General features: G+C 39.1%; 1 protein-coding gene across 1 annotated transcript in view; it reads right to left on the bottom strand.

Annotated features, from left to right (window-relative positions):
* The window catches only part of LOC149173498 (pachytene checkpoint protein 2 homolog), a 404,891-nt gene that overhangs the window by 350,250 nt on the left and 31,978 nt on the right, over nt 1–22,663 (bottom strand). Inside the window, exons 3-6 of the mRNA XM_089424627.1 lie at nt 19,909–20,015; nt 19,504–19,571; nt 19,113–19,216; nt 18,913–19,017 (exon numbers count right to left, since the gene is read on the bottom strand). Coding sequence (XP_089280753.1) covers nt 18,913–19,017; nt 19,113–19,216; nt 19,504–19,571; nt 19,909–20,015 — 384 coding nt within the window. The remainder of the gene's footprint in view (nt 1–18,912; nt 19,018–19,112; nt 19,217–19,503; nt 19,572–19,908; nt 20,016–22,663) is intronic.

Below are 22,663 nucleotides of genomic sequence, written 5' to 3'. Positions count from 1 at the left end.
TAGCAATAAGAATGTAACAATAAGAAGAGTAGAACTACGAATGATTGTAGCAATCATTCCTACCTTGGTTGTATGTATTGCAATAATGGTCAATTAATAGTTGTTTGGATCATCTCCTAGTAACATGATGATCTAGTCCAAGAAAGGAAAGTTCGAAGTTAGTTCCAGATTTATATCTTGTGATAAGCACAAGTATGAGGAACTATAAAAATGAAGAACTTACTCTAGCTTTGGAGCTGACCAAAAGGAAGACCAAGACTTTGAGTTTGATGAAGATCATCTCTGCAAGAAGTAGTCTTGGTTGAAGTCAATATATAATCTAAGTTGCTAAATAGAGATCTCGCAAAATGGAAAAATGTGTTTTTGAAGAAGGCATACTAGTCCAAAAGTCTTTTTTGAAGCAGTTCCTCGTAATAATGGAAGACAAAGGTATGTAGTTTTCCTTTCTACATATGAGGTACGTATATAGTATGGTTAGGGTCTTGCAGTTAGGGTTTTACAATACCTTTATGGTAGATTTTGATAACTATAAAGTTGCTAGGGTTTGTAGATATGTGTAGTCTTGAATACTATTTATACTTGGGGTTACTAAACCCTACTTGATTGAACTAACCCTAGGAGCAAAAACCCTAACCCTTATGGGCTGTTCCCTCTTAAGGAAACCCTAGCTCTTGACATGTAGGGTTTGTCGATTCAATTTTGAAAGGATAATCTAGGGTATGTAGTAAAACCCTATCAAGGGTTGAATTGGATAAACCCTAAGGCTTAAAAGTTAAAATCCTAGGGTTAATGTTTCCGCTGAAAGCATAGTTTTAAAACTCCGACTTAGACTCCGAACCAGCCGAGGGTCGACTCCGACTCTGACTCCAACTCGGTATCGACTCGGCCTAGTTGATTTCAATGACTCAATCTTTGTAAAAAATACATTAAATATTTATTTTTTATTAAAAAACATAATTTTAAAGATTTTCATTCATGTTTCCAAACACAAGGCATTAGAATATAGAGAGAAGACAACATATGATCAAAGTATGCTCATGAATATATCCATTACATCAAAATGGCACCCAGTGCATTGTCCAATACATGTAATATATAGAGATCAGAACAAAAACACATAATCAAGGAGGCTCTAAATGGCCTCTACAACAAAACATCACTATTCATTAGTCATTACTGGCTACTACTAGAGAAGCCGACATCAACTAGCTCAGACTCTAAATCATAGTCAGACAGGGAAACCCATGGCTCCTCCTCCTCATCACGATCTCTAACTGCAACTGTACAAGTAGTAGCACTAGCAAGGGCAGCAGTTGCATGCTGAAATGGACAAGTTATATACTTGCGTCGTGGCTGAGTAGAGGAAGTGCCTTCAACTAGAGGAATTGGGGTTGGGCATGGTACTAGTGGATCTGCATTTAACTGAACATTATTTTCAAGTAATGCCTCCATCTCTAAATCCAAATCAAGACCAATATCCTCATCAAAATCAAACTCTGTTGGTTGACTCTCCACTACCCAATCTGATGTTGGATCAATATCTTCCAACACAATGGGATCCGTATCAAGTCTTTTGTTCAGCAATTGGTTGCGTCTTAGCCGAAGGTTGTATTGGACATAAACTAGTTACTAGATCAATTTTTGATCGTTTTTGTTCCAAACGGTTTCTCTTCTTCGTGTGAATCCTCTCAAAGACAGGCCAATTGCATTCACACCCGGAAGCACTGCAAGTTTGACTCAAAATACGGATTGCAAACTTTTGCAATTGAGGACAATGGCTACCAAATGCCTCCCACCATTGTGCTACAAAAAACATAGTTGTGTAATGAGTTAGCTCAACAAATTATATCCAACTTTCAAATTATAAACAATTTAACAAAATAAGAATTTGAAAATTGAACTTGTTTACCTAGCTCATCTGCTTCCCTTGCAATCCTTGCTAGGTTCTTGCCAAAGGTACCTGTGGCTCTGCTGAAACAAGTGATCTGTCAGTGTATCTCCAGTTGGTCACTCTCCTTAGGGACCATGCGCTCAAGGCACTCAATCAATCCATCTCTAACCTCCCCAATCAAAGCTTCTACCTCCAGAGCTTTATAATGATACCTTGGGTTTAGAAAAAACCCAGTTGCATGTATAGGGCGATGGAGTTGATTATTCCATCTTTGATCAATGATTTCCCAAATGGGCCCATACTTAGCCACTCTATCCTTGTATGTTGCCTTTATTTGCTCCTTTGCTTGATCTATAGCCTCATAAATGAATCCCATAGCCAATCTTTCCCCATCCACCAACCACAACACCTTAACTAGTGGCTCAACAACCTTCACAATCTCTGCTGTCTTTTTCTAGAATATTTCTTCATTAACTTTCTTTCTTTCTCTCATCTTTTCCATCCTGTTTGTGAGCCCATTGACATTCATTCCATTCATCAAAGGAAAACATCCTTTGCAAGTTTCTATGTTGGGAAAGCATAGATTGCAATGTCAAAAATGAGTTGCAAATCTAGTGATCGCAAGCCTAACAATATCCTTTCCCCCTGTGTTTTTCCTCATCATGCTCAAAATCCATGAGTGATTGTAGATATATTTTGTTATGATTTTGGCATGCTCTATAGTGTTCTTGATCCAATCTATTTTACGAATATCGTCAAGCATGAGGTCTATGAAATGTACAGCACATGGGGTCCAAAAGATGGTTTTCTGTTTTTCCTCTAACATTTTACCAGCAAGATCATAGTTAAAGGCATTATCTGTGATGATTTGAACAACACTAGCCACCCACACCTCTTCAACAACCTCATCGAAAAGCTGAAACAACAAGTGTGCATATTTCACCCTATCAGATGCATCAACTGATTTTAGAAACATGGTTCTCTGTGGGCAAAAGATAAGAAAATTTATGATGGTACGGTTCCTTTGATCAATCCATCCATCTGACATGATGGTACATCTTGTTTTCATCGATGAGCTTTTGAAATCTTTCAAATATCCATCAATGGACATAACCTCTTTTTGCAAAAGAGATCCCCATAACTCATGCATAGTAGGGACTGTGAAGCCCTTTCCAACGGCAAATATGGCATCAAACATAGGTTCATAATATGGTGAACAAGAAGCATTGAAGGGGATATCAGCATCATACCACCATCTAGCTATGTAATCACAAGAAATTTCCTCTCAATTCTTTCTTCCAATGGTCATCTAGAGTAGGTTGCATTTGACCTCTATTAGCTTGAGGACCATGTGCACTATCAAAGGGAGAGGAGGGTGTAACGGTGAAATAACTTTTGATATCACCCTTCTTTTCAATTTTACCCTTACCTTTTTCTCGAATAGACTCCAAAGAGGGAGGAACATAGCAAAAGGGGTTGGATGCATAAGTGCAAGGGATGGATGAAGAGCCCTCATAATCAAAATTGGGGTTGGCCGGCACTATGTACTTTATACTCCTCTTCCTCCCAATTTCAGCCTCCATTTCTTTTTGCCTAGCTTTTTATTCCTCAAACTTCTCAATTTTTTCTAGCAACTCCTTCCTAAAATCCTCAATTTGTTTTGTTGGTGCTGCACATTGAACAATTTGGCCTCTAATACCAGCAATGTGTTGTTTCGGCCTATGAATGCCCCCCTCCACCTCCTTTAATTTTTTTATGACAAAATTTACAATGCATTTGATTATCAATCATCTCAACATATGCCCAAGCAGCATCTTTCATTCTAGGAGCCATTTTCTAATATTTGGACTTGGAAATGAAGGACAAAAAACTGAAAATGAAAAGAAAAGAAAAAAACTCTTCAATGTTCATTTTTTTAACAAAATATACGCTTTTCAATTTCTAGATTTGCAACAACAACAAAAATCAAGCAAAGGCAGATTTGAGAAGTGAAAAAAAAATACCTTTAGGCTCTAGCCTCCTCAATGTTGCTCCAATTACTACCCAAGAAGCTCCTCATTGTTGCTCCAATGATTGCCCAAGAGACTCCTCAATGCTTCTCCAATGACTGCCCAAGAAGCTCCTCACTGTTGCTCCAATGATCGCCCAAGAAACTCCTCACTGCTGCTCCAAAACCAACTCCAACTCTTCACAAACTCCTCACAAATGCTCACACAAATGCAATGAGATAACTGTGAGGAAATGTGAGGTGGTTGGGTAACTTTTATAGGCTTGGGAGAGGTTAGATGGAGTGCAAAAAACCTAAAACCCAAAAAAACAGTTTTGGAGTCCGCTTTTCCCTCCGTTACCAAACCAGTTGAGTCAGTGACAGGCTCGGCCAGTTCAGTAACGGACCAGCCTTTGGTCCGGTTTTTGTATCAAGTCGACCCAAGAAGGGGTCCAGCTCGGTCAAACAGGCCGATTTCGTTTCGAAAACGCCTAGTTTTAAAACACTGGCTGAAAGTAAAAACCCTATCAAGGGTTAGGTCGAGAAATATAGGGTTTGTAACTAGAACCCTAGAAGTATACCCTTCTGAGAAACCACAGAAACCCTAGATTGACAGAATTGATATCATGCTCTTGTCTTTGTATATTTTGCTTTGTTGTACTTGTCGGAGAAAATTGCAGGTACATAATAAAGGAAGCAAGATGTGAAGGATAAGCAAAGCAGCTCTCATGCTTGTTGATGACTCCTTGAAAATGATGAGCATGATGGAAGGAGGGAACTATAAGGACCCTATAGGAAATGATCTTTAAGCTTCCAGCTAATGAGTTCATTTCAAGAACACATTGACTATTGAAAGATGAAGCAAAACTTTGTTGAAAATAAAGCATGCAAAGGGATGTTGACTTTAGGAGCAAGTAACAGAATTTAACAAGGCACTCTAACTAGAGGATATAATTCAGCAAATCTAATATTGATGATCTACTTGGAATATGACTTGGCTCCCTGGTAGGACATATTGCTAAAGCATGTAAAGAGGTTGGAAGGAGATCAAGGGAAGCCCGCAAGCAAAATCTAGTATTTTGACAAGAGGCCATCATGTTGAGGTAATTATTATATTGATGTTTTGGTATTGGTTATCTGGTTGGTATATGGTTTTGCTACCTGGAAGAATGTTGCAGAAATGCATAATGGCAGTTGAGGCAAGTGTATCTACAACTGTTTGTTTTGAAATCAATTCAATAAATACATGGATTGAGTGGATGGCTTTGGTAATCCTTGGAAGATTATGTGGTCAAGATGTCTATATCATCTTGGGGTGGAAAGGTAGCAGTACAAAAAGATAACCTGATGTTCATATGACGATGAAGATCACTTTCATGATGAGAAGAAGTTATGTCTAGCTCTACTTGAATTGGCTCAATATAATGCCTTTGTTGATAGAGGAAAGTGATATGAAAGGTTGATGGCCCGAATCCTGTCACAGTTTGGTTCCAGGAAAATGAAAGCTCAATTTGATGCGATGCAAAGAAAAGGAGGAACCATGCAGCTACCTTGAAGATCTCCATGAAAAACTAGCAGTTGATGTACTGACGAAGACACACCAAAAGAACTTGTGGTTATGACTTCTCGATTAAAAGGAAGTAAGGAATCTCCTCTATGCTTAAAAGGGACTAAAAAGTCTCCTTGAATGTTTGAAAAGGAGCAAGGAACGATTCCCTGATCAAGAGGGAATGAGGATCTCCCCTCTGGTTGAGAATGAGATGGACATTATATTCTCTTCTTCATGTGTCATGCGCTAGGCCAGGACTAATAGTTGTACGTCTAGTGAAGGCAATGGAGGGAGAATGGGGTTCAGACGATTGGATAAGCATCTAAGATTGATAATCCTTGAGGATAAAGAATCTGAGATAGGAGGTAGACCAACACTCTTTGATGATTGGACAGGTATCGAAGAGGACTGGAATTCTTTGAGGACGAGTAATCCAAGATAAGAATAGTCCTAAAATGAGATACCTAGTGAACATTCGAATGGGGTATATGCCTTAAGAGGTAGTGTGGTGTCTCACATAAAGCCTCCTAGCATTATGCTCTGATGTAAATAGAGCTTGTCAATTAAAGGCCTTATTATGTTGACAATGTTGGTTATGATGTTGATGCTTAAAGATGGCTTATCAATCCGACTCTTCTTATGAGAATATTTCAGTTTGAGAATATCCTTGTACCAGGTGTACAATTATGAATACCTCCCTAGTTAAGAGGGAGTGTTGGAGAATGTAACTAGTTTTGGTCTTCATAATTTGTACCATTATGTATTTTATGTAAAAAGCAAAAGAAAAGAAAAAGAAAAATTATTATTATTTTTCTAGACAAGCATGTTCTTCATGCTTCTAGGTTTTTGAGTCAAAGTCCTATTTGGACCTATTGTAAAAGAAAAAGAAAAAGAATTATTAAATATGTAATTTTGGGTTAGAAACCCCTATAGGTGCCAAGTCGGCCCTGCCCCAATGGATGTGTCTATTCGCACCCCCTCTAAATTGTATTGTTGGCATTATGAGATAAGTGTTGTCCTTGATGGCAAACCTCACTGATGACAAATCATAGTACAGAAGGTCAGCAGCAAGGAATTGATGATCAGACTATAAGAAGAAGAGAAAGTTCATACACGCAGGTTCGTTAAGCCCAAGTCGCGTGTACACGCAGGTTGGCTTCAGCAAAAGCGCGTGTATGTGGAAAAGTACCTTTGGTCCATGGCGGTTAGTCCTTGGAAGTTGTGCCTATGGTTTCGGACCATTGTGTCTCGACAGGCGTGTCGATCCCTAGTTTTGAAGTTGATGGTATTGTGTTACTATGGTTTTGGCTCTTGGTATTGAACAAGGCCTAAGGCTATATAAGGAGAAGGAAATCATTAGGCAAGTGTATCTGAAATGTCTTGAATATCTGATGAAGCATTAGATCCAGTATGCAGGTTATGGGTTGATGATGCATTGCTTGATCTGAGCTAAGGAGAGATCTCACCGGTTGATGGAGAACTAGATCTAAGGAGAGATCGGGATCAAATGGTTTGAAATGAACTATCTTTATGATGCTTATTCTAGATCTACATACTGACGCATGTATAGTTCTATAAGTGTTATGAGTATGACTGATGTCTGGTACAGCTGCAAGTTGATAGAAATTATTTTTAGATCTGTACGCGGGTTGGCTTTGATAAAAGCGCGTATACACGCGGGTTTGATTCATCGAAGTAGCGTATACATTGTAAATCTTAATATTTGAAGTTGCAGATGGATCTGATGGTTATTACAGAGTTCTGTGTCTGCTCTGTGTTCTGGTGACTGTTGTTAACAGGGTTTCAGTGATTCAGAGTTTGATGATTGTTTTGAGCTTCAATGATAGTTATGGGTCCAGTATGAAAATTGGATGAAAAGTGGCCTTACAGATTATGTGTTGTGCTTCAGTGTATCCAGTCTGAAAATTGATGAAACGTGGTACCTGGAGGTGAGAAGATTGTAGACAAGCACCTACGTACTAGTATCTAAGCTAGTACAAAAGCTAAAGGAGATCTTTGGAGCATTGTAGCAGGTAGCAGCCTGCGTACTAGTAAATGGATCGGCTAGTACAAGAGCAAAGGGGGTTGTAGCTCCCATACTGGTATAAGACTGCACCAGTACAAATATTGTAAAAGGATTTTCTTATTAAGAAGAAGATTGAGATGACTTGCAGCAGGTGGTTTTCACCCACATTGGGTTTCCACCTTATATCATGGTGTTCATGTGTGTGGCTCTTGTGTGATGTTTTGTTCTGTTATACTGTACCTGTTTACTGTTAATATGCTTAATAATGTTCTGATGCATCTACTGAAGATTAAAGATAACTGAATTATAAGATCTCTGGATATACGCTAGTTGCTTTAGACACAGTAGCGTGTACACGCGGGTTAACTTAACTGAAGTCGCGTATATGCTTCTGAGCATGAAATTGAAAAGTTTTATAGATCTGATAATACTGATTCACCCCCCCCCTCTCAGTATTATTTCCAACATGTATAAATAAGAGGAAGATGGAGCTCATTTGGACACACACACTTTATGATTTGTGATCTGAAATATCGCAAAAAGGGCAGAAAAGAAGTGGAGGGCCGAAGTTTGAAAGAAGTGCTTCTTGAGCTAGGGTTTGTGGAAGATCTGCCTTGGTACATCTCTCGTTGTTGGTATCTTGCTAATGGATCTGCTGGAAAGAAAGAAGGTTTGTCTTGGCATCTAGAGGTGGAAATTTTTTGTGGTTATGGGTCTTAGATATCTCATTTGCTCTGATTCTATACGAAGAGAATTTTCTAGGATTTCCCCTTGGAGAGGTTTTTCCCTGGCTTGGAGCCTATATCTTGTGCTCTTTTGTTTCTGCAATCTTCATGTTCATGTTATGGTAATTGTTTGATGAAAGACCCCGGATGCGGGTGATTAATTGTCCAAAGGACATACAGGCGGCGTATCACATGGGCAAGTGTCAGCCCACATACGCCACGAGTCAGGTCGCAAGGAAAGGGAGATGGGCCTGCACAAATTCTTTAATGCGGCCATTACTGCGCTCATCCGTCGTCTCGCACGCCGCGTCCTGCCGCTCCTTAAACGCTCTTTGCATAACAGCTTCAATGCATTCCACTGTCGAGTTTTTGCTTCCAGTTCTGGGCGTTTCTCTGAATCACTCTGCAGGGGTTCATAGACCGGTTAATGTGCAGAGTTTGTATGGTTATTGGGAAGTTCCGTTATTACCCAGCTCAGAGCAAGCAAAAATGTCGCGCGAAAGAGTCAGGTTACTGAGCAGAAGAGGGGGCTCCGGTGGTCGAGCAGTCTCGCAGCGATCTTCCGACACTCTGGAACCTGAGCGGCGCAGTCCACCGGCTACGAGGAGCGGAAGAGGAAGGGGTCGTGGCAGATCTGGAGATGCAGTATGTGAACATGCTGCTCACCATACTGCGCGGTATCGTTTCCCTTGCTCGCTCGATAATGCTACTTTCATTATTTCAGTCACTATCGAAAAGCGTGAAGACAACAGAAATTTGGGAGCGGCCCAAGCTAAAGCAACTGCAGAACAACGGACTGTAAATCTGGAGGATCACTTGAGCCCAGTCATGGAGAATGCTTCGACGTTGAATCCGGCCAACCCCGCTGGCCCAGGTGCGTCTGTGCGTGGCGATCCCAACGGCTCGGTGGCTCCTCATTCAGACTCGGAGGACTCTCTACGGTATGGGTGTTTGGTTGTCGAGGAGGCCTATACTACAGATGATGACTAACCTAGCATAATTCTGTGTGTCTTCGTTGCTATGATTTTGGCTCAGGTTCCTGCTTTTCAATGTGTCGTTACTACATACACCAGTTGTTTATGTCTGTCTCAGGGCACGGTCTGTCCATGTTTCTGTCCGTCTCAGGGCGTTGTCTGGCAAATGTAATGGTTTTGTTACTGTTCAAAACTATAATGTGTCGTAGAAGAAGTTTACACACAGCTGAAGATTCCAACTGCACTGATCTTATGTGTTTTTTTGTAAAATGCCATCAACAGGCTGAACTTTCAAGGCCAAGGCCTTGCTGTAACTTTTTGTATCAATAATAGCAGTAGTCATATTGAGAAAAAAAAATTGTTTGATGAAAGAATCAAAATACAAATTTAATAAGCCAACTAAATTCACAAGAAATTACTATGGATAAGGAAATCTAAATTAAATTATAAAGCCTCACGATTTCCAACACACATGTGGGCAATTAGTGTCTTATTTTATTGTATTGAGCTATTGGGTTGGCTTGTAACCCATTTACTCATGTTTACTCAAAATTAAACTTGTTATAGGACTTTTAGGGAATTTAATCAAAGTGATTGACCACATATAAAAAGAGGATCATTCCATTCTTATTTTCATCATTACTTGTGTATTTTGGTCTCTTTTAGAGAGCTCGACTTAGCCTATATATAACTCACTACTTGTGGAGATGTGATATTTTTGGAGCTATTGCTATTGGAGAATGATTTGTGTCTTGGAGATGTATTTTTGGAATTGAAAGAAGGCTATTTCTTGGAAAAATCGTAAGTGTATGTTGGCATTATGGCTAAAGTGTTGTCCTTGATGGCAACCCATTCAGGTGATCGATCATAGTACTTCAAGTCAGCAGCAGAGATTGATATATTGAAGAAAATAAGGGGTACGCAGGTACACCTTACATAAGGTGCGTACACGCAGGTCAGTGTTACATAAAGTGCGTACATACCCGCAGTTATCCCGTTCAGGAGGTGCGTACCCCCAGTGCACACATTTCAAGGCAAAGAAATTCACATGTGGGGTTTTCTTATGTTTTACTCTTGGTATTTAGCCGACGGTTTTGTGTTATTATGGTGTCGGCTCGTGGTATTGATCCATGATTTAAGGAAGAGCTTTCCTATATAAAACAAAGGAGATCATTTGGCTTGAGTATGTTTTGGGTTGAATATCTTATGAGGGCTAGATCTGGTCTAGATCTAAATAAGGCGAATCTACTGATGGACCGAGATCTCTTCGGCGCATGTTCAGATCTGTAGATCTGACTGTCTGGGTTATTTCTGAAGTCTTGAAATCATCTATGCCCGAAGGTACGCAGGTACAGTGAGAGAAAAGTGCGTACATACGCAGGAACGAAGCGTTTCAGGTGCGCCGGTACGCAGGCACAGAAGGGTTGCAGGTGCGGAGGTACGCAGGCACAGAAGGGTTGAAGGTGCGGAGGTACGCAGGCACAGAAGGGTTGCAGGTGCATACATACGCAGGCACAGAAGGGTTGCAGGTGCGGAGGTCCGCAGGCAGTTCAATGGACTCAGAGCGAGGTACGCAGACTAGCAGTTGAGCACGGTGCGTACATAAGCAGGCTAGCAGTTGAGCAGGGTGCATACTGTAAGCAGGCAAGCAGTTGAGCAGGGTGAGTACAGTAAGCAGGCCAGCAGTTGAGCAGGGTGCTTACGTAAGCAGGCGAGCAGTTGAGCAGGGTGCTTACTTCTCTTAAGATCTTTGTTTATCATTGTTGTGTTTTGGATTTGGTCCTATTATTGTTGATCTGGTTACTACAGTTGATTGGGTGATTCTCTTATACTTGATGACCATTTGATGCTTATGGATCCAGTTTGAAAATTTATGAAAAGTGGTCCTTGTAAGAAAAGAAGTAGGGGGTTGTAGCTCCCTTCCAGGAGAGACTGGAAAACGAGAGAGAGAGAGTTGTAGCTCTCTGCAGGTTGCAGCCTGCGTACTGGTAAAGGACTGCACCAGTACAAAACCATTGTAAAAGGAGTTTCTAATTTGAAACAAGATAGAGACATATTGCAGCAGGTGGTTTTCACCCACATTGGGTTTCCACCTTACATCTTGTGTCCTTTGGTGTGACTATCTGTTTTCTTTTGTTCATGCTCATTATTTTATGGTACTGACATGCAAAAATAATTCAAAGAACAAATAAAGAAGATTTATTAAAAGAATTAGATAATACTGATTCACCCCCCCTCTCAGTATTATTTCCAACAATTGGTATCAGAGCAGGTCCTTCAGAGAAGCTTGATCGCTTGAAGGTAGATCGTTCATCATGAGCAACTACGAGAGAGAAGCATCAATCAGGCCACCGGTTTTTGATGGGACAAACTTCAATTATTGGAAGGTAAGAGTTACTGCCTATCTTCAATCTCTTGGTACAGAAGTTTGGGACATTGTAGAGACAGGCTACGCTTTTCCTTCAGCTACTCCTACAGATGCAGCCGAGAAAAAGAAGTATGAAACAAATGCGAAAGCAGTCAGTACTCTATTAGGATGTATATCTCAATCAAAATTCATGAAGGTAATGCACTATAAATCCGCAAAAGAGATATGGGACAAAATTGTCACGAGCTATGAAGGAGATGAACAGGTAAAGCGTGCTAAACTTCAAACTCTCAGAATTCATTATGAGACTCTCAAAATGTATAATGATGAAAGTGTGGCTAACTATTTTCTTCGGGTAGATGAGGTTGTTAACTGTGTGAAAAATTTGGGTGAAGAAATAAAAGAGGCTATTGTAGTTGAAAAGGTTCTAAGATCACTGTCCCCCAAGTTTGAATCTAAAGTATCTGCAATAGAAGAAAAGGAAAATCTACGAATTCTTACTATGTCTCAGCTACATGGAATTCTAACTGCTTATGAAATGAGAAAGGGAGGTCCATCAGACAGAAGAGAAGCTGCTTTCAAGGCATCAGGCAAAGGAGATTATTATGAAGCAAGCCACGTCCCAGAAGAAGAGGAAGAAGAATCAAATTTTGTCAGAAATCTTCAAAGGGGTTCTGGAAGGTTCAGAGGTAAGTTACCTTTTAAATGCTTTGCTTGTGGAAGAGTAGGTCATTATGCTGCAAAATGTCCTTATAAGGATAAAGGAAAGGAACATGTTAGATGGAACAAGAAACAGAATGCAAATAAGAAAAGCTACTACACTCATGAAGATAGTGATGGTCTATCAAACAATGATGAAGATGAACAAGGTAATGAATATAAGTTGTTAATGGCATTTGAAGATGATGATTATATGGATGCTATAAATGTGGATAACCTTTATGATGAAATTACTAGACTCAAGAGATGTATAGAAGAAAAGAACATGATCATTGATACTCTACAATTTCAAATTGATGAAAAGGAAAAACATCTTGAAAAATTAGAAGGTGAAATTGTTGGTCTTAGAAAAGAGATTGAGAAAACAAAAGCTATTAATCTCAAGTTTGTCAAAGGATCTGAAACTTTGGATGAGATTATCAGTGTGCAGCGGTCTCCACTAAACAAGACAGGTCTGGGCTATAATGGAGAAACTTCTCAAGCATCCACCTCAAAAAGTTATCTTGATGCAGCAAGAAGAAATGAGCAAAAGCACAATGAAGATCATCAGGTAAAGCAGGGACGAATTACAAACAGAAACTATCAGGGGCAATCCATCTTAAGGGTGAACAAAAGCTACAACCAGCCACAGGTAAAATCTTCTCAATTTGGTTCAAGAATAGATGACAATAGAAATTACAATCAATTGGCTGGTAGATTTGATAACCGCAGAAGTTTCTTCAATGGACAATGATTTTCTTGCCATAACTTTGGTCACAAAGCAGCTCAATGTGTTGCATATAAAACGATCATGACTAGGGAAGCTCAAAAACAAAGAAGTATGACGGGGATTACAAAAAGGACCTATAACAACTTTTCGGTTCTTGAAAATGAAGTTGAATGTTCTATTTGCAATAACTTTGGTCATGAAGACTCTGAATGCAGGAGCAGGTTTCAGCAGAAAAAGGAACAAGCCTCAAGCACCAAAACATGGAGAATAAAGGAACCTCAAACAGAAAGATGTGGGATAGCATTTTATGCAGAGGGACAGGAAAATCTATGGTACATTGACAGTGGATGTTCGAAGCATATGACAGGTGATAAAGAAAAACTTGAGTCTTATTCTACTCTAGAAAAGGGAAAGAAAGTCTCTTTTGGAAATGATACTCCTGCAACTATAAAAGGAAAAGGCATTGCTCAGTTAAAAGAAAAGGTTAAGGCTGGAAATGTTTTGTATGTTGATGGATTGAAGCATAATCTTCTAAGTGTCAGCCAGATGTGTGATCAAAGAACCGAGGTTATATTCAGATCAAATGGATGTCTTGTTCGTGATCTTGATACAGGTAAAACAGTGATCAAAGGCAAAAGAACTCCAAATAATCTGTACATATTTGAAGAAGGACAACAACAATGCTATCTGAGCAAGGATGATGAGCACTGGTTATGGCATCGGAGGTTGGGACATCTAAGCTTTTCACAAATAAGGAAAGCATGCAAATATCAGGCAGTTCGCGATCTTCCAGACATCAAAATTCCTGACAACACCATAAGCAAATCATGTCAGTTTGGAAAACAAACCAGAACTAACTTTCCAGAGAAAGAAGGATCAACTAGCATGCCTCTTGAGCTAGTTCATACAGATACATGCGGTCCTTTCAGGAAAAGAACACCTCGAGGAGAAAAATACTTGATATTATTCATTGACGATTTCTCCAGGTTTGTTTGGTTAGGACTTATGAAGCACAAAGATGAAGCATTCGAAAAATTCAAATCCTTCAAAGCCTTGGTTGAAAATGAATCAGGTCACAAAATTAAGTGCCTCAGATCCGACAGAGGTGGGGAATTTACTTCAAATGAATTTTTCGATTTCTGTGAAGAACATGGGATAAGAAGAGAATTCTCTACAGCAAGAACTCCTCAGCAAAATGGAGTTGTGGAAAGAATGAACAGAACAGTCCAACAAATGGCTCGTGCTATGCTTGATGAGTCAGGAACTCCCGCAACTTTCTGGGGTGAAGCTGCACATGCTGCAGTTGTTATTCTCAACAAAACAAATGTCCGGGTGAACAGCACTCAAACTCCTCATGAGCTCTGGAGTGGTAGGACTCCTTCAGTAAATCACTTCAAAATCTTTGGGAGCAAATGCTATATCAAGAATACTGATGAGCAGCTTGGCAAACTTGAACCTAGAGCAGATGAAGGCATTCTTCTTGGTTACTCTCCACATAGCAAAGCATACAAATGCTACAATAAAAGACTTGGCAGAATTGTTGACAGCATTGATGTAGTGGTTGATGAGAAGGGATACATTCCTAGGCAAGTACATCATGAAGACATCGAAAAAGATGAAGGCTACCCCCAACGACAGAATGATGAAGAAGAAGAACCTCAAGAAGAACCAGAGGAGCAAACAAGAATAGAAGAAAAGACTCCATCCAGATATGTTCAGAAGAACCATCCAGAATCTCAGATTATGGGGCAGAAAGAAGCAGGTGTACAAACAAGAAGAACAGTTGCAGAAGCTTCAAGCTATTTGGCATTACTCTCCTCTACTGAACCACAAAATGTGAAAGAGGCATGTAAAGATGAATGTTGGGTGAAAGCAATGGATGAAGAACTTGAGCAGATCGAAAAGAACAACACTTGGGAGCTGGTTCCTAGACCAAAAGATAAGAATGTTATCGGGACAAAATGGGTCTTCAAAAACAAATTGAATGAAAATGGAGAAGTAATTAGAAACAAAGCCAGACTTGTTTGTAAAGGGTATGCGCAGCAAGAAGGAATAGACTTTGAAGAAACCTTTGCTCCTGTCGCAAGACTTGAGGCCATCCGAATGTTCCTTGCTCTCTCAAGTTTTCAAAACTTCAAAGTATTTTAAATGGACGTGAAATCAGCCTTTCTGAATGGAGACTTGGAAGAAGAAGTGTACATTGAACAGCCAGATGGGTTCATTCTTGGAAATGATCCAAATCTTGTATGCAGATTGAAAAAGGCTCTCTATGGTCTCAAACAAGCTCCAAGGGCTTGGTACTACCGTTTGGACAAATATCTTCATCAACAAGGCTTTTCAAAAAGATCGGCAGATAGCAATCTTTATATAAAAGTTGAAAATGACAAATTGCTAATACTTGTTGTGTATGTAGATGACATTATTTTTGGGAGCAATGAAGAAGCTATGAGTCAAAACTTTGCCTTGGTCATGCAGAAAGAATTTGAAATGTCCTTGCTAGGAGAACTGACATATTTCCTTGGTTTGCAAATCCAACAAAAAGAAGGAGGAATCTTTTTATCTCAAACCAAGTATCTCAAACAGATTTTGAAGAAATATGGTATGGAAGATGCAAAACCAGTATGTACACCCATGGTCACAGGATGTAGCCTCAGTGCAAATGATGAATCTGCAGCAGTACATCAACCAACCTACAGATCTATGATTGGAAGTTTACTTTATTTGACAGGTACCTGCCCAGACATCATGCATGCAGTTGGAATAGTTGGAAGATTTCAGGCAAATCCGAAGGAGACTCATCTTCAGGCAGTGAAGAGAATTTTCAAATATCTTCAAGGGACTCAAAATTATGGCTTATGGTATCCTAGAGATACAGATCTTACACTTCATGCTTATACAGATGCAGATTGGGCCGGAAGCGTGGATGACAGGAAAAGCACAAGTGGTGGTGCGTTCTTTATGGGTTCCAGACTGGTATCTTGGTTCAGCAAGAAACAGAATTCGATTGCCTTGTCTACAGTTGAAGCGGAATATGTTGCTGTTGCATCTTGTTGCACCCAACTCCTTTGGATGTGCAGACTTTGCAAGATTTTCAAATCACTTGTACACCACCAATCCCCATCTTATGTGATAACACAAGTGCAATCAGCATCTCAAAGAATCCTATTATGCATTCAAAAACCAAGCACATACCAATCAAGTATCATTTTCTCCGGGAACAAGTGCTTGAACAGAAGGTCAAGTTGGAGTATGTTCCTTCTAAGGAACAAGTTGCTGATATTCTCACCAAACCATTGCCCAAGGACACTTTTGAATACCTCAGGCAAAAGCTGGGGGTTGTTGATGCATCATCTTATTGTTGAACCTCTTCTGATTGATGGTACAGGTTCAGGGGGGGCATATAATGCATTGTTGGCATTATGGAGGATGTGCAGAAGGAGATCTTGGAAGTAGCTGCAATATGTCTCTATCTCTTTCATGGTGGATTATGGTTCTTCGTTGCAGATCTGGTTCATATTCAGGGGGAGCATGTTCTTAGGGGGAGCATAACCCTTTGCCCTTGATGTCAAAGGGGGAGAATGAAGCTGAAGTTTTGAGGTTGCCATCAAGTCCAAAGGGGGAGATTGTTGGCATTATGGCTAAAGTGTTGTCCTTGATGGCAACCCATTCAGGTGATAGATCATAGTACTTCAAGTCAGCAGCAGAGATTGATATATTGAAGAAAATAAGGGGTACGCAGGTACACCTTACATAAGGTGCGTACACGCAGGTCAGTGTTACATAAAGTGCGTACATACCCGCAGTTATCCCGTTCAGGAGGTGCGTACCCCCAGTGCACACATTTCAAGGCAAAGAAATTCACATGTGGGGTTTTCTTATGTTTTACTCTTGGTATTTAGCCGACGGTTTTGTGTTATTATGGTGTCGGCTCGTGGTATTGATCCATGATTTAAGGAAGAGCTTTCCTATATAAAGCAAAGGAGATCATTTGGCTTGAGTATGTTTTGGGTTGAATATCATATGAGGGCTAGATCTGGTCTAGATCTAAATAAGGCGAATCTACTGATGGACCGAGATCTATTCGGCGCATGTTCAGATCTGTAGATCTGACTGTCTGGGTTATTTCTGAAGTCTTGAAATCATCTATGCCCGAAGGTACGCAGGTACAGTGAGAGAAATGCGTACATACGCAGGAACGAAGCGTTTCAGGTGCGCCGGTACGCAGGCACAGAAGGGTTGCAGGTGCGGAGGTACGCAGGCACAGAAGGGTTGAAGGTGCGGAGGTACGCAGGCACAGAAGGGCTGCAGGTGCGTACATACGCAGGCACAGAAGGGTTGCAGGTGCGTACATACGCAGGCACAGAAGGGTTGCAGGTGCGGAGGTCCGCAGGCAGTTCAATGGACTCAGAGCGAGGTACGCAGGCTAGCAGTTGAGCACGGTGCGTACATAAGCAGGCTAGCAGTTGAGTAGGGTGCGTACTGTAAGCAGGCAAGCAGTTGAGCAGGGTGAGTACAGTAAGCAGGCCAGCAGTTGAGCAGGGTGCTTATGTAAGCAGGCGAGCAGTTGAGCAGGGTGCTTACTTCTCTTAAGATCTTTGTTTATCATTGTTGTGTTCTGGATTTGGTCCTATTATTGTTGATTTGGTTACTACAGTTGATTGGGTGATTCTCTTATACTTGATGATCATTTGATGCTTATGGATCCAGTTTGAAAATTTATGAAAAGTGGTCCTTGTAAGAAAAGAAGTAGGGGGTTGTAGCTCCCTTCCAGGAGAGACTGGAAAACGAGAGAGAGAGAGTTGTAGCTCTCTGCAGGTTGCAGCCTGCGTACTGGTAAAGGACTGCACCAGTACAAAACCATTGTAAAAGGAGTTTCTAATTTGAAACAAGATAGAGACATATTGCAGCAGGTGGTTTTCACCCACATTGGGTTTCCACCTTACATCTTGTGTCCTTTGGTGTGACTATCTGTTTTCTTTTGTTCATGCTCATTATTTTATGGTACTGACATGCAAAAATAATTCAAAGAACAAATAAAGAAGATTTATTAAAAGAATAAGATAATATTGATTCACCCCCCCTCTCAGTATTATTTCCAACAGTGTATTTGCAAATTTTTAATGGTTTTTCATGAGATACATATATGCTAGGATTTTTCTCTTATTCCATGTCTGAATGCAAATATTATTTGAAAAGTCTTGCTTGACCATTGCATGTTAAATTTGCTTTCCTTGAATGCCATAAAGGACCTCATAGATAGTTGTCCTCTACTTAATTTCTCCCATCATAAAAAGATAATTAGGGTTTATCGAGTGAAAACTAGGGTTTCCCGTCTTACTCCAAGCATAAATTTGATCTCTTAAATTTAGTCCTAAAAGACTCCATCACCCAAGTAGGGAAAGCCATTGGGGATACTAGTGGTGTTCAAAAATCATAAAAACTTTATCTTTCCTTCATCTTTATTTTTCTAAGCCCTTTAAGGCAAGCCACTAGGGCTAGGGCATAGAACCCAATTCAATTAGGGCACATATTAGATAGACGTTGAGGCTTTTATAACTTGGATTCACCTTGATTGATCCTTGGTGCTCAAAATATAGCTTTTTTTATGGTTGGATTTTCCATAATAGGGTTGAAATCATCTTCCCTAAGGCACTCACAATATTTCTCAATTTTCTTTAGAATTCTATGGGCTTAGTTTTGCACATTCAGGAACAATCCATTTGTTGAACATAATTTTTTATATTCACTGTTCATATAAACCACCTAGTGCCTCTATGATATTTCATTTGGTAACGTCATTTATGAGATTAGAAGAAACAACGTCCTCTATAAGATGAAAGATAGGTTTCTTAGTACCAATCCACATGCCATTGTAATTTAACTTTCTAATGATCCCCATATGGGGGTAGCACTATAAAGCAGAGAATTTAAGTTTAATAATACAAATAGATGAATGCACATACCGGTTCCATGATATTAAACATGGATTTACCCCTTTCTCAGAGAAAAGAAGAGCACTTTCAGAGTATCTCAGCAACTGTTGTTTTACACCAGAGTCATAAATTAAGCTGTAGTCATCCAGATGAAAATTCAGAATACAGCAGAATATTTGACAAAAAAAAGTATTGAATAGATAATGGACCAAAAATGTAAGAATATTAACCTTTCCCATAGTCCATCAAATTCTTTTGCAGGAAGAAGCCATTCTTGAAAACTAGAAATTGCCTCCTCGCCTTCTATTTCCTCACCAGGTCCCTCTTCATTGAGCTGCACATTGGATCAAGAATATATCAAACCAAAAGCAGTGTCACCCTTTTTCAAATAATGCTCTAAAAGCTGGTTAAACACTTCAACCATTAGAGAAAAATTTCAGTGTTTAAAAAAGGACACCAACTGAAATTGTACGAGATTGTATTATGTGTGAGAAAACTTCAAATTCATAAAGCCCATTAGAAACTTATTAAAAAAAACATATTAGAAGCTTTTTTTTATTTTTCAACCATGAACGATAAAACAGAACAATTTAAGCTCTGGAAATCTGCCAACAGTAGCACCTGATAAACATACACAACTGGTGTAACCTGCCAAAACAAAAGTATTTCTTGGCTGTCCATCCTTTCATCTGTAGCATCAATGGAGATGACAAAATTGTTATGAGAAAAAAGTACCATTCTTATGATAAAAAGGAAAAGACAATTTACAATACAAAGTTCAACAACTTCAATGAAAATGACGAAGCATAAGAATGTTGCCTTAATAGCACTTTTATTTCCATACAGCTATAAAATGGATTTAAAAATTTGTAAAAGAGAAAAATATATCTTCTAGGATTCAAGGCAAGATATTAGTAAATAAACAATCAGAACAAATAATAGAATAATTACAGTAACTAAATATTCTTGAAAACAATGCCAGATCTCAATGAACATCATAATTATAATTTCTATATGGAAATTTACCTGTGTCACATATATGAATGCTGCAGACATTCTCCAGAAGAAAAGGTTCATCTGCAGGTACAGTCAGAGGACCATCAGTGTAGGTCAAACTCCTTTTCTCAAGCATCCTGAATGTGCATCAAATCACACGTTTCAAACAGTTATGACTTTTCGAGTGGCAAATCCTGTCATTGAATGCAAAAAATAAAAAAAATTCAGTGGAGCCGATGATGTCCTAAAAAGTAACACAAGCATTCAAGACTAATTCCGTACAACAAAAAAGATTAACTCATGAATCAGGTGACTGAGTTGCAAAAGAATTGCATAACTAACAGCGTTAATTGTGGCAACGAAAATTAAAACACCTTGTAAATTTAGTCCTGGGATGGATCAGTCAAAACTAAGTATAACAAACGTTTTCTAAATAAATATAAGAATAATCATTACGTGTAGTTAAAAGCAGTTGATAGCACCTAGGAAGATTCAAACACATAGATGAAGTTTGATACTAGAGTGATAATCACAATCAGCAATCAGTTCAGTCCTGACTCCTAGTCAACCTAAAGAGAGAAAAATGGCTGCAGGTTAACAGAAATTTTACGTTTACCATAACTAAGCAATCATATTTTTAACTCACGTCATAAGCACTTCAGGAAAATAGATAGTTGGATAAATAACAGAAAAGTAATCCACTGGTTGGAACAGAGACAAAATTTGAACTAGAAGGGAAAAGAAATACAGAGACAAAGTAATTTGCAGTTACATTTTATAGGTAGCTCTTTATTTTTCTTTCATTAAATCCTCTATTCCTCATTATGAAATGGTGAAGGGCACATTTGAAGCTGTAGAGTGTCTTTAGAGAACAAAAATTATTGTACCAAGCAAGAAGGAAAAGAAAATCATGTAGACAGGAGCATGGGTATAACAAATTTCAAAAGCTACGGAAAACACACTAGCATTTTATAATTTTGGTAAATGTTTGCAAACGTTTGAAATCTAGAAAAGAATGACAAATTGCATCAACACTTTTGCTAACATGCATCCTAATCCTACATTATATACATGCTATCAGCATGTGTGTTCACATATGAATGCTATACTCAATAGCCTGATGGGCTAGCTTAAGTGGTTGAGTTGACTGAACTTCATGGAGGAGGTTTGGGGTCCTTTCTGCAGGCTGGCTGCCTCTGTTGCATGCCTCAAAAGATGTTCCTGCTGGGTCAGGCACCACGATTAGTGCCAACAGGTTTGCACTGGGTACATCCACAAAAGCAGGGAACTGCTGAGAGTTTCCCTGCAAGATTTTTCTTGGAGAAAAAATATATGAATGTTACTTTATATTAATTGCTAACTAATATTATTCCCCAAAAAAGGATCCTACTCCACTCCAGATGTATTTAACCCGATTGAAGAAACTGTTCTCTTTCAGTTTGATGGAACAGAATACAAAGCAACCAGACTGAAAATATAAACAACTGATCATTAATGCGTGCACCAGTCAAGTGGTGTTTCCTTGGACAAATTTCTAAGAAGCAAGCTGATACGTTGGGTCTTTGACAATAGACTATGTACAAGAATTAAAAAACAGCATCACAGGTAGCATCAAGATAATTGCTTGATAGTTTTAGAACGATGAACCTAAACACCATTCTTCTAATGGCATTAAGTCTTTTCAGCACTAACAAATAATTTTTACTCCAATAATCTTCCACACAAATCTTCAACATATGCCTTGGAAAAGCACGGAAGAAAGAAAGCAAGATAAACATTCTTCTATGTCCACGAATGACCAAAATAGGTCAATGGGACTCAACAGTACATCAAGATGTCGGAGAAGTAACACACTGAAGTCTTGTTTAGAGTCCTAATGTGTGTAATAAAGGTCATATGTAGGTTAGCTCTCAAGTGACCAACTATAAGTTATTAAGGTGTCATTAGAATTAAGTGATGGTAGTTAGGATAATCAGGTAGCACAATTGTGTCATGTATGAATAAAAAACACTATACTACATCTGTCAATGACTCCATTTAACAGAACTTATATTTTTCTTATACTCCATCTCATCTATCATGCGTCTTTAAAATACAAACAATGCTATCAGAGAATAATACTGTTTTCGGAGACTATGAAGAATAGACTGTGTTTTGGACGATTGTTTGTGATTGTTAAACCTAAAAATAGAAGCTCAGAGTTTGAGGGCCCATGAAGAAATTAAGGAAGTTAAGGAAGGCAAATTTAATCTATATAAATTACAATGAAAAGGGATTGTTTTTTTTAAATACATCATATATATATAGAAAAATATTTACACTTGTAAATCAAAAGAGAAGAGCTTATATCATTTTCCTCAGTGCTACTAAAACTGATATAAAATCAGAGTATGAAGCTGCATCTAGCGACTTTTCATCCTTAATGAACAAAAGACCTCTGGCCAACAGCTGCATACATTCATCCCTCCATATATTGCAGAAAGTGGACAGATTATTGACCTCGTCATCAAAAACAAACTTAGTGTATCATTCTTCCAAAGAGAAAACACAGCAGAGATACGTAGGCAATGCCATATACCAAAAAAGGAAGAGCGGACCAAATAACTGGAATAACCAGGAAAAGCTACACAGCAATTGACCTTTCCCTAAATAAGGATGGAATATTGAGTTTAAATGTAATTCCAGCAAATCCCAGCAAACTCACAATCCCAAAACTTGTACTTCACCATCTCAGAGTGGTTTCAAACAGGACAAAGACCATCAAAGAGACTGCTCTTCACCAACC

The sequence above is a fragment of the Pinus tabuliformis genome, chromosome 4_2 (assembly GCF_031772625.1).
Source record: "Pinus tabuliformis cultivar Carrire ecotype Pingquan chromosome 4_2, CPIR1, whole genome shotgun sequence".
Lineage (NCBI taxonomy): Eukaryota > Viridiplantae > Streptophyta > Pinopsida > Pinales > Pinaceae > Pinus > Pinus tabuliformis.
The sequence above is the reverse complement of the archived record's forward strand: the minus strand, read 5'-3'. Positions and strand labels throughout refer to the sequence as shown.